This window comes from Xenopus laevis, chromosome 3L, assembly GCF_017654675.1.
Source record: "Xenopus laevis strain J_2021 chromosome 3L, Xenopus_laevis_v10.1, whole genome shotgun sequence".
NCBI lineage: Eukaryota > Metazoa > Chordata > Amphibia > Anura > Pipidae > Xenopus > Xenopus laevis.
This window is the reverse complement of record NC_054375.1, coordinates 31,329,096-31,342,829: the sequence shown is the minus strand read 5'-3', so window position 1 is coordinate 31,342,829 and position 13,734 is coordinate 31,329,096. Positions and strand designations below refer to the sequence as shown.

Sequence of the window (13,734 nt, the reverse complement as noted above, 5' to 3'; positions counted from 1 at the left end):
ACAAAAATCTAAATTGCAGAAAGAGACAACTCAATCAAACTAACATTTAAAAATCACTGGAATATATAATGGAAAGTTGCTTAGAATTGAATTTTTTCCCCCAAGGAGAATCTAGATTTTAATTTCATCATATTTTTGGTTTAAAGTCTCTGAAAATTTAAATGTGTACAGTTAGTAATAGTGCAACTACAAATTTGCATATTGCATTCATTCTTTCTGCTTAGCATACTATATTCAAAACAGCAGAGAAAATATTTTACTATATATATATATATATATATATATATATATATATATATATATATATATATATATATATATATATATATATATATATACACATACACACACACACAGTATCTGGGTAACTTCCTTTGTCAGGATTCATACATGTCTATATACTATTACTAATGCCATTTGTGAATTATCCCTATTAAAAATAGACTGTACAGTATTTCATATTATTTTAAGTTTATGGAGAAATTTGCATAACTCCTCTAATCTCTCTCTTGAACTGCAAAAATGTGGTGTGTCTATATATATATATATATATATGAGGAATGAAAGCACTCATGGCAGATGTTAAATTAAAGCAAGTTTTTCTTGTAAATCAGCAAGCTCAGATATCATGATGTCAGAGCATGCTGATTTACAGTAAAAAAACATGCTTTGATGCTTTCCCCATTGAATATATAAATTTTGGTTAGCACCCGACCATCACTACAGAGACGGGTGCTGGTTCCCATATATATATATATATATATATATATATATATATATATATATATATATATATATATATATATATATATATATATATATATATATATATATATATATATATATATATATATATATATATTAGAAGTTTGTATTTCGTTTCATTGTTTATACAGAGGATTTAATGATAGGCACAATTTTTTTTATAGTTTATAGTTAAAATTAAATATTTTCATGAAAAATAAATCAATATTTTTATTTAGAAGACTGTTGGCATAGATAATTTTGTTCCCTTTGGATATATTTTTTATTCCTGATACTCTACTGTCTATAACATTTTTCTAAGATAAAGTCTTTCCAGCTGTGTGGGTTGTATTCTAAGGGTAATATGAAAGCGCTGCACTATGCTGAGTTCAATTCATACTGCAGAAGAAGGTTTTAACACCACTGCAAAAATATCTTTCCCACACTATTAAATACAGATTTTTAATTTAAATGTGAAAATTGTTTAACACTACACTTCATTCCCTACTCCTGTAACCACCATGTGTATTGCATTAATTATTGTAAAACAATTACAGAGATATTGGTTATCCACATTGACTTAGAAAATAACTTGGAACTTATCATTAACAACCAAGTGCCATGGAGGCTATAAAGGACTGTGGACTGGTTTACCTTTATAACAGATGGACTTGTCATAATGTTTCATATTATTGACTAATATATTTCATGTTTCAAAGTGCACCGGTAATGAATCTGGAGCTCGAGTATCTATGAGGATTGTTTTTTTCTTGAGCATCTACATGAGGAAAAACTTGACTCTGTATATAAAAGTAACTTTGATTATTATAAGGTAGAAGGAGTATTGATATACATACTCTTATAGGTACAGAATAAAACCAGTTTTAAAATATACACAGTGGAATGTGCCAGCAACTAAGGTGTTTTAAAATAGCTTTTGTCCTGAATATTTTTGTCTAAGCCCCACTTCTGGTTAAACACAAACTGAATGGAAATCCAGTTCTTGCCTCCTGTATGGCTTTTAGTCTTTAATTCACATAATAGAGCCAGTAGACAATGTTGAAGAATGAAAAAACCACTGGGAAGATCATGCGTGACCATTTGTCTATGGCATTCACATCAGTCAAGTCAGGAATGTTAATTTTAAGCTGGGATGCACGTCTTCGTAGTCTGCTCTTTTTTTGAACCACATGTCGGTCTAAGGCATTCCGTCCATAGCTATGTCTGGGTAACCCGGCTTTGCGGTACTGAATACTTGAAGTGTCGTATGCCAACATAGCGCTTCGTGGATCCCCAAGCCCCATCACTGCTTCGGATGCTGCCATTTCATTTTTTATCTCAAGTGTGCTTAATAAGATATTTTCATGGGGGTCCATCTTAAAAATAAGGAGAGAAATAAGACAAAATATTGACTGCTTCATTAGTTTCATCCTTGATCTTATATTATGCATTTCTAAAAATGCTTTTTTTCTACTTAGCTGAAAATATGCCCAAAAACCCTATTAGTACCAGCCATATGCCATGGCATGCCAGCCAATCAGAAGGTAGAAAGGCCTGATAGGAGACTACAGTTTTGTTGTGTGAAGTTAAAGCTATGATTGTCTACCCATCTCCTATTGTGCTTTCAGGTAGAATCCTAATAGTCATGAGAATACACCCTACACTCATAGAATACAGATAGGATCTATATGCTGTGCTCCAGTAATGGTCATTTTAAAATTGCAACAAAAGGAAAGAAGATGCTCCGGAATGTTTATGTAAATAGCTCACAGATTAGATCATGTGGTCCAGGTGCACCAGTCCCCCAGCTTCAGGGGAATCCACAGGATCAAAAGAATTATTTAAAAAATCATGGGCCCATAAATGCGTAGGGCCTATGGAGATGTAAAAAATATTTATAAACTTTGACTAATAAAGACATTTTTTTTTAACTTATTATTATTTTCGCCCTGTGGATTCTTTTGACAGCTCTCCTTTTGCTGTTGTCTATTCTGGTAATTTTAAAATTAACAATCATATTAAGACCAGATAAAAATCATTGGCTGCATGTTATTCATCATTGCCTACATGATGAATGTAATTTTTTAAAACTTTTTTAAAAAATGCTATAGAGTATGACCCCTTTAAATAGTGTACCCAACATTATACCCCACATTAGTATATTTTACTACAATTAACATATTCAAATATAATACATTTTGAGGAAACTATGTTAGCCATATCAAAATGTTCTAAATACTAAAGGTATCAATACAATATTGCAGTTATGTAATATAGCATTAAAATAATATACATCAATATATACGTCAACATCTAGAGAGCTACATCACAGAGGATGCCTTGTTAGCCATTGAGATAAGCAAGAGATAAACAATAATTAAACAGAAGCTAAAAATATTAAATTATACATCTCATGCAAGTGATTTTTATACACCACATTGGCGGTATAGAAACATGTTAATATCAATGACCCATGCCTTAAAAGTTTCACCCAAAGCTTTATATCCCGATTCTTTTTGGAGCATCATTAGGAAACAGTCCAGAGAATAATAATGCAGTGTGTCACCAATACCAGGTAATGCTACAGAGGGGCAAATTTATAATTTAATTTTTTTTCACCAAGCAGTAACAGAGGTTACAATTTAGTTAAAAAAAATACTAATAGCGTCAAATTTCAAAATTACTTTTTAAGTAGAACTGCATCAAAAGCTGACATAGGATAGACTTAAATGAGGTTAAAATTAACACAATGGTTATTTTTTTTAAAAGCTTTAAACTGGTTAGGTTGTAGCTACTAAACTACAGTGCCCCACAGGAAAGAAATCAATTTGTCTGCTGTCGATTCAATTCTGATGATTTCTTAAAGCAGGACATGCTGTATGTATGTGGAATTTGGCTAAAACCCCTTCCTGGCTCTTAATAAAGTATTAATAATTTGATAAAATTCAAAAAGTTGGGAATCATTCAGGATTCCCTAATGCAATTTTTTCTTTAGTCTGCCCCTTAGATCTTTACTTTTACGTATAAGGCAGATACAGCTCTTGGTTGCTTAAGCCTTAAGGTACCTCATCTCAAGCTTTAACAGCCCCAACCCCAATATTTATTCAATTAATTCATTGTTATAACCTAAAACCAAACGTTACAAGGTTGCAGGTTTCATGACACCTACAGGGTATACAGACAAAAAACAAGTTTTTTTTTTTTAATAAAGAGAGGCATTATAGATGCTAAATCATCGTCTTTTTGAATGAGAAACTTACCAGTAACTTAATAGGAAAAACAAGGGTCTACTAGACCAATTCTGACTTTGATGATTTTTTAATGATTTTGATTTAATAACAAAAGAACATAACATAACAAGGAAGGCCATGAAAAAATAGTAATAAACCTGGCCTTTTAGTTATAAATATATGAATAGGGGGCCTCTAAATTCTAGTGATCTACATTTCTTAACCTTAACACTTCTTTAAGTCCCTTCCCTCTTTTGTTTCTGCTCCTTTTACCCAAAGCCAAGATCAATTACCAAATGCAAATGTTTAACTCATACGGATTTATTTTAGTAATAGATAAATAAAAATAAAGAAAAAAGCATTCTCTGGTAAGTCTGTTGTAGTAAGGGTTTTTTTTTTTTATAGCAAGAATCAAGGGTCAGTATTTTGCAGAGCACACTGTGTAAACAGGAAAATATACCACAGAGATATGTATATGTTGAAATGTATTCCTCAGCCTCCTGAAATATTATAACATACAGATGCGCTAACCATTTATGGAACAATAGAATGGTGCAGTTAGTAGGTCACCTGACATCCAGCAAGAAGTAATCTAGCCTCCACATCTAGCCTATAGGCCTCCTGCTGGACAGCTCTGTTCTAGATAACCAGAATAGATAGACAGAAGTCAGTATATATTAACATAAATTTTATAATAATCTAGTTGTTTTATTATGACTGTCTGTAAAAGTATTAACCATATGTAAAATCAAAATGCAATTTTGCAATACCTTATTAATTTCCATTCGCATCTGCTCATTATTGGCAACTGCAGCCCTTTCGGCTGCTCTCTTTTGGCGTTGTGGTCCCCTGCCAAAAAATATGTAGTTGACCAAAGCATACTCCAACAAAGCCATGAAAACAAACACAAAGCAGCACATAAGATACATATCGATAGCTTTCACATATGGGATTTTGGGTAGGGTTTCTCGTAAGTGAGTGTTGATGGTTGTCATGGTCAGAACAGTTGTGATTCCTTCAAAAGAAAAGGAAAGAAAAGTATTACTGTACTAGCATTTTAATTATATGAGCAAGTCCCATTGTAAGTATCAATAGAAATATATTAAAAAATGTACACATTTTTACTACGATTGCAAACAAAGATATGTTTTGCCTAAACCACAACTAATTGCTGTTCAAAAAAAGGCACTTCACTGATGCATTCATCTGTTTTATCAAATGAGACCCCAGCTATGCTTTAACTGTATTCAATGAATTGTTAAATGGAAGCAAATGTGAGTTTTTCATAAAAACAGAAATTCCACTACTTCACTCATTAGAGCGCATAACTCCTTACACATCAGTGAATGCAACCTAAATCAGACCTTAGGAATGAAGGGGTCAATGAACACAGATATTTAAATTCCTCTTTAGAGAACCAAACCAAAATTATATCATGGGGTGAGATGCACTTATAGGTAGATATTGGTTATAGGCATATATTGGGGGTCAGCTTAATAAAGAGCCCATGGAGGAAAGGTGCTCATGGAGGACACATTTGTTTTGGTTCACTATGGACAGGATTCCACATATAATTTTGCATCATTAAGAAATTTAGAGAAACATTCCACTGCTGTTGAATCAACATCATATATAATGTGTCGTTTATGAAGCTGTTTCTCCATTTTCTTTATTTTGTTGACTATAGCACTGAATTCAAATCCAACAGTTTGGCTTTATCCTGTATAGCTAATTGCTTTCTGTAAAACCAATCCTATAGTGGCTAGAATCAGTTGATTCATTAGAGTCAAGACATTGTTTTTTTAATTCAAATGTTGAATCGTCTTACCCAAAGCAACTCGAGCAGCTGATGCATCATAGTTAATCCAAAAAGAAACCCATGAAAGAATTGTGATCAATATTGAAGGCATGTATGTCTGCAAGATGAAGTAGCCAATGTTTCTCTTCAACTTAAAACTAAGGGACAACCTTGGATACGATCCTAAAAAATTGATTTGGAAATAGATTTTACATCTTAGTAAGTACAGTACAAACATACAATATAAACATTAGCAAAAATTTGTTCATTGTTTCAGCTAATTTATGAACATATTTTGTTAGATTTTAATTTAGTATTTTGTACTAGAGTGGGCCAGATCTATGATATGTTAACGGTGGGGCCGATCTACTACTTCTATATCCTTCACAAATGGTATTTTTTCTCTAAAAATCAAAAGAGATAAGCTCTAATCAAAACTTAGAAGTCAATGGGTTCTGCACTCATCCTAATTGATTTTTTTTGCCAGACTTTTAGAGGTCTTAAAATTAATTTTCTAGAAATTGTCTCAAAAACTCAAAAAACTCAAAAATATTTTTTAGCAGATCGTTTTGTATCTTTTCCTTAATCATTCTTATATTCGGATTGTTTAATGACTTTCATGGCATTTGTGGTTTGAGAGAAAATGAGTTTAATCGTGGTTTCAAAAAGCTGTAATACCACTAAAATTCTACATTTAATAAATGGGCCTTTATCCCTACATATAAATAATTTTTAAATTAATGGGGTTATTAATCAAAGATCGAATATTAGAGTTTTTTTATACTTCAAATAAATTTACAACTTAATTTATTTTGTGTAATGTATTTTAAAAGCAATTGTAAGTTTTATATTTATATTTATTTGATGCATGTTTTACATACGGATGCTTACATGACAGATGTTTTTAAAATATAGATAAACTTTCTGTTCAGGGACTCACAGCATTGTTTAAGTTACTTAAAGTAAAAGTTGAGCAACAGTTAAGCTTTATGAGTCAAAGTATGCTCATTGTAACTTGTTCTCAGTTGAACAATTAATTAACAGTGCAAGTTGTACTGTAAGTGATAGTGAGCCTAAGGGCATTACTGCTGGCATATCATTTACAGGACTGAGTCAATAGTTCTGCTACAGGGAGATTACGGTTAGTGAGAGGTGATTCATAAAGTTTGAACTGCTCTTCTCTACATGTGATAAACATGCTTCTAATATATGTATACTGATACTGAACTGTAAACATATTTTTATTAAAATATTCTTAATCAGCTATAACGATTGATAAGATAAATTAATATATTTTCATGATATATGATAGAGCCCCTTTAAAGTACCTGTAATGCATTTGGGAATATAATTATACCTAAATTATTATTGCATTTTGAGTGAGCCACACAGCATTTTTAACGTTCAAATTAAACTTTTTATTGGGATTTCAGCTTTTTTGCACTCACAAATTAGCATTACGGGTTCTGAAACTCAAATTTAAGTTTTTTCAAGTGCAAAAATTTAAAACCTCAATGTAAAATGTAAAAAATTGGCATTTAAAAACTGCTGAAGTCAATAGAGGTTGCCTGAGCAAAATTCAAGTGATTTTTTTTTAAATTCAAGTTTTTTTCTGCGTTCTTTTGAAAGTTGATAGACTCACTGAATGCAATTGTGCTGAATTTTATTTTTTTTAACGTTTTGAAGGCATCAAGTTGTTGAGCGCACATTTGAGTTTGTGAGTTTTTTTTTTTTATTAAAACTCGAAAATTCACAAACTTGAATTTTGACAAATAGGCTTCCCATACTACATATTTGAGATAAAAAGTAGACGTTTTGTTTGTTTAGCGCAGAACATTATCTTTTGTGACCATAAACCTAAATAAGAACAATAAGGGTCCCTGCACCAAAGTACCAACTGATGTACAGGTATGGGATCTGTTATCCAGAAACAAATTATCCAGAAAGCTCAAAATTACTGAAAGGCCACCTCGTATAGACTCTATTTTATCCAATTAATCCAAATTTGAAAGATGATTTTTTCAAACAAAACAGTAGCTTGTACTTGATCCAAACTAAGATCATTAATCCTTATTGGAAGCAAAACCAGCCAATTGGGGTTATTGTATGTTTACATGATTTTCTAGTAGACTTAAGGTATGATACAAATTATGGAAAGATCCATTATCCAGAAAACCCCAGATCCCAAGCATTCTGGATAACAGGTCACATACTAGCATGAATACAAAATTGTATTTGCATTATGTTTGAATATACTTTAAACACAATTAAAAATTACATTAATATTTTTACCACTTTTTAAATTTACAGAAACCTACCTGTAGAAAAAACCACATTCCTTGAAAGAAGGTTGTAATCTATGATTGAGAATTGTGGCAGTTCAAGCCGCTCCACTCCTGTTACAGCATTATTGCCACCACGCCAGTAGAATCCAATGTCATCTGTGGTGTATCCATCTACAAATCACAAATACCATATTTTTTACATTCGATCAAATAAGGAAAATACAATATCTAATATACAATTAGAAATAGGCAACACTGTTTAATTTAAGAATTATTATATCCTACATACTGTCTGTTCGGCAGGAAAAAATACCTGGGAAGAAAGAAACCGTCAGTAGATATCGGTAACTTTAAAATTATATTGTGGCAAACAGCTTTGACAACATAGAATTCCAGTAGGGAGCCTTTACATTACTTTTTAATATTTAAATGTTAACATCATAACAAATAGATAGTTTTTTAAGGGGGTAGAACCACTATACAAATTGATTTTCAGTAGTACCAATGGACCAGAGATCAATAGATATTCTAGAAAACGTGACTTGGAAGAAAAGGCCCTGGTGCCTAGGGTGGAACAGTGTGTGGCATCTAGAATGGCCTGTCTGGACTAGAAACTGATTTGCCAGCTGTGGAAATTATAATTTTATTTTCAGGAAGTATTCAATCACTGTATGACTGGAGCTGTTTCCTGTCTAGTCTACAAATATGGCAGAAATGTAGGGTATGTATTGATGTATCTTTGGAGATCTGGGGTGCCAGTTCTGGCTTTGCTCTGTCAATGTAAAGACCTAGTTATTATCCAGCTGCTATTATGAATGTTTTTATGTAAGCAATATAATTCTCCCTCTCCATTAATATAGCCATTTCATGGGGAATTCTCTAGAGTCCTGATTTTTATTCACTACATTAGACTAAAAGAATGGCTATTTAGGTGAAGGGTTTTCTACATACTTGACATTATCACACTATTTAAATTTGCAAAAAGACAAAGCTTTCAGGACAAAATTGGGTCATGTTAGTTGTGCATTAATTCCAGGGCAATGCAGTAATTACTTACCAATGCACAAAGTACAGTATTTGCAGAATACAACTCATTTTCAGGTTTCAGCTGTGCTAATAGGAAAATATATATATATATATATATATCTATATCTATATCTATATATATATATCTATATCTATATCTATATCTATATATATATATATATATATATATATATAGATAGATATATAGATATAGATATATATATATATATATAGATAGATATATATATATATAGATATATATATATATATATATATATATAATACACAAAAGCCATGAATATCCTGTAAATTATATCCTTATAAACGGTGAGTTCTGATGTCATCAGTTATAAACGGTGAGTTCTGATGTCATTTCTGTCACATGACTCACCGAAACTTGTGTATTATAATAAATAAAGTACCCCCAGTTGTAAAATATGAGGATATTAGAAGTTACCTCGGAGTTTCCTGACCTGTATAAAAACACTCGGCCTTCGGCCTCGTGTTTTTATATGGTCATGAAACTCCTCGGTAACTTATAATATCCTTATATTTTACAAAAGGGGGTACTTTATTCACTATATATATATATATATATATATATATATATATATATATATATATATATATATATATATATATATATATATATATATATATATATATAGAGCATGTGTTGCCGTATGATGTTATTTTGTTTTCTTCTTTTTTGTTTGCACAGATAACCCCAACTCATCACATAATTTGTACCTATCTATATTTAGTTTAAAGTCAATATATTGTTAACATTTTTGGAATGAAATGTCTAGGCAAAATAGACATGGCCATCTGCAAACAGGGGCAAAGGGGCACTTGCCACCCTCCCAGAATTTTGCCCTCATAAGGCAGTTAGACAATTCTAACTCCAGGGTCCAGGGTCCTAATTTGGACTTTTAGACCAGAGTCTCTACAGCCATCCTGTCCCAGCCAACAACTTTTCTTATAGGTCAGATCGGAGGTCACATAACTTATGTACTCTCAGGGGCTCATTTATAAACACTGGGCAAATTTGCACCTGGGCAGTAACCCATAGCAACCAATCAGTGATTAGCTTTTTTCAGCCAGCTGCAGGTTGAACAGTGAAAGCAATCATCTGGTTGCCATGGGTTACTGCCCATGTGCAAATTTGCCCAGTGTTTTTAAATGACCCCCACTGTCTCTGACCTATTTGAAAGGTAGGAATATATGCAATGTGTTTGCAGGGAGAATGAGTCTTGGCATTATGGTCATCTGGCTTTTTCACTAGCAGTCAGTGGTCTTGCTATATGTTACTGTTTGACAAATATTAATGTGGACCTAGCTAGTGCCTTCACATGCAGCCTGAAGACCTGACCACAATGTCCCAAATATATAATTTTAGTTGAAGGCAAGCAGTAAAAATAAGCAATTCTGTAAGCAACCCGGTGAGTGTCACACTGTCACTGTTGTCTCTGGAGAAATCACTGCCCTCAACACAATCTGCTAAATAATGTATTGAACCCAGTCCAATAGCGGGTATTTTAAATGTAACAATGGGATGAGTTCACAATGCAGCCCACATCACATTTATCATAAGGATCAGGGCAAATTTTCTTCAAGTACATGTGGAGAGACCACTCTATGACGGACATAGTAGCATGGAAAGGATATATTTTGTCTCTTCCCCCATAGGGCAACATGCTAAAAAGCGTTCCCGTCCTCCCCCCCCAAACTTGGAATTCTGAATGCAGCGGTTAGTGGCTGTTGTACTGAATAAAGGATTACATAATTGTTTGAAAATATGCTTAATATTATGTAACAAGTTCAATTTTTAACCTTGTCTATAATTTATAAGCCTCCAACTAGCTTTATAACACAGTTTATAACATAATGTCAGTGCATGTTTCACTTGTCATATTTACTGTCTGCAATCAAAAGACACATCTATGACTTCAGAATGAGAAAGTCCTGTTTTCCCCAGACAGGACACTAATGAAATTTGGACTTTGTTTAATGAGAGCCATACTGGGAGACTAGTATTGTATTGTTAAAACTGCATTTAGTGTTTTGGATAAATAGTACATCAGTTCTGATTATTCTTTATGGGAGTTCCATGAAATTCCTATCAATTCTGTATCTATATAGAATTCTATATCTACATTTCTATTTATATAAATCTAGAAAATACAAACGTATGTTAGGAAATATAATCAAGAAGACAAAAGCAAAGACTCACGGAGCCAACACATTTGGTAATGTGGACGTCGGGTAAAACGATAACCATGGAGTCAGGCTTATGAGGATGGTCCATTTAGAAACAACCAGCCTATTCTTTGAATTAAAAGTTCATTGTACTCTTTCTGCAGACTCCAAGGTACTCAGGGTGGATTAAAACTCCTCTAATTTCACATTACATAGATTTACATGTTGGGATAGCACATTACCCCTTTCTCAAAGTCAACTTTGAATTCCCAATCGAATCATACTTTCTTAACATCATACATTCTGGCTCCGGTTGCACAGTGCACAATTTTTAACTTAATCACAAAGTTAAACCACTGAGTGAGTAGGAGTCTTGTATTGCAGGCAAGGAACATGGCAAATTGTGAATGATTTTGTGGTTTGCACACAGTGCAGCCCTATTGTGTGTTTTTGTACCTGTAACATTAAAAGAATAGTTAGATATGTAGATATTCTGAATATACTGTATGGTTTATAATACAAGGTCTTCATTAACTTGCATGTAACTTCCTTTGCATGTTGGGTACACAAAGGGGCACATTTACTTAGGGTCCAATATCGAGGGTTAATTAACCCTCGATATTTGACCGTCGAAGTAAAATCCTTTGACTTCAAATATCGAAGTCGTAGGATTTATCGCAATTCGTTCGTTCGAACGATCGTAGGAAAAGCGATTAAATCCTTCGAATCGAACAATTCTAAGGATTTTAATTCATTGATCGAACGATTTTCCTTCGATAAAAAAATAGTAAGAAAGCCTATGGGGACCTTCCCCATAGGCTAACATTGTACGTCGGTAGGTTTTTTTTAAAGAGACAGTACTTCGACTATCGAATGGTCTAATAGTCGAACGATTTTTAGTTAGAATCATTTGATTCGAAGTCTTAGTAGAATGTTGAAGTAGCCAATTCGATGGTCGAAGTAGCCAAAAAAATACTTAGAAATTTGAAGTATTTTTTATTCTAATACTTCGCTTGAGCTAAGTAAATGTGCCCCAAAGAGTATGTGAAAGTTGGTTACATAAAGAGTATGTGAAGGATGGTTAAATACATTATTTAATCAAGAACAAAATAAGACATTGAAACTACAGTTTAAAAGCTGAGGTAAGCATGTTGTAGATTAGGAAAAGCGGGTTTTAAGAAACATGCAGTTGAAAGAAACAGGGCAAACTGGTCTATTTTTGCTACCTGTGAGAGAATACACTGGGAATATTGTGCTTTGGGGACTCAAGGCTCCAATTAATTATTAGTGATATGTTGATATATGCATGTTTAAATCTACTGCCTTGCATAAAATAATCAATGTGCTCACTCAGCAAGTTCCCACTAGAGCCAACCTTACTTTAAAAGACTGGCCAGCAACTGTCCCTGTTTTAGTTTAGTTTTCGGTTAGTTTATCTTGCTCTGTCCACTCCCATAAAGCACAAGGGTTTCCAGTGAAAAAAGGAATAAGCAAACAATGTACCACACTCTTTAAAACACCAATATGTTGACCTTGTATCATGTTTAGACATCTTTTAAATGGACATTTTAAGAAGAATTGAAAAAGAAACCAAAGGTACTGTTCAAATAACAAATATACGACATTATGCTTCCAGTTTTGTAAATACTTTTATTTAAAGCTGTGGAACATGGAATGATTTCATATCAGTATAATCGGCAATAAATGTTCCTGGGTTGTTTCCAGTTGACTGCAATGGTTCATAATAAAATAGCTATGTGCAGATAGATGGCTCATTAGAGGACGGTGGGTATTGCCATAATGGAAACAGTTTTTCTAAAAGAAGTGCAAATATCATCACCTAGGCCAGAGGGTGATCAGGAGTTAGAAAAAGTGGAGGTGTGATATCAGTTAAATACACTGGCACCTAACGGGTTAAATAAAGCCTATGATTTATACATGTTCTTATGAAAAAGTGCTTATAGTTCCTCTGTTTTCTATTCTTTTGTCTTGTCTCCTCTAGCTATATTGGGGGAAATGTGAGCTGACTTGAAACGTCAAATAAAGAACTATTCTCATGGCCAGTTGTGCCCTTGACTTAAGGAATGGAACAGAATATTCTAAAATATTACCCTGTTGGCTAATAAACACTTCACTGTTACACTTTCTCCAAACACTGCCACTCTCCAGACCCTTTTACAGGTCCCTTGGCACTAGTTGTCTATCTTAAGCTCAGGCACTCTGTCTCTCTTTATTAGACTCTTGCCATGTCTCAGGCTCCTCAGGCCCCTTGGTCTTCACTTAGGCTTTCTCTCACTCACTAGGAACAACCAGCACCGTTTCTCTCCTCTAAACACACAGACGAGACCTGTACCCTCTAGATATCCAAGTAAAAAAGCCCATAGCTGTGGGAGCACAAATCTACAAATTTTACATTTTGTATTTCAGTAAATAAATGCAATAGTAATCACTC

The 13,734-nt window shown here is 33.2% G+C and overlaps 1 protein-coding gene across 4 annotated transcripts in view; it reads right to left on the bottom strand.

Moving 5' to 3' along the window:
* Positions 1–312: 312 nt before the first annotated feature.
* The window catches only part of LOC108710851 (gamma-aminobutyric acid receptor subunit beta-2), a 142,357-nt gene continuing 128,935 nt past the window's right edge, over positions 313–13,734 (bottom strand). For 3 of the 4 annotated variants that reach the window (XM_018252027.2, XM_018252026.2, XM_041586083.1), the window contains 4 exons: positions 8,091–8,228; positions 5,803–5,955; positions 4,745–4,989; positions 313–2,120 (listed from right to left, as the gene is read on the bottom strand). In XM_018252027.2, the coding sequence (XP_018107516.1) occupies positions 1,773–2,120; positions 4,745–4,989; positions 5,803–5,955; positions 8,091–8,228 (884 nt within the window). In that variant the 3' untranslated portion in view covers positions 313–1,772. Of the gene's footprint in view, positions 2,121–4,275; positions 4,614–4,744; positions 4,990–5,802; positions 5,956–8,090; positions 8,229–13,734 lie in introns of those variants that run through there. The other variant, XM_018252028.2, reaches the window with a different exon arrangement.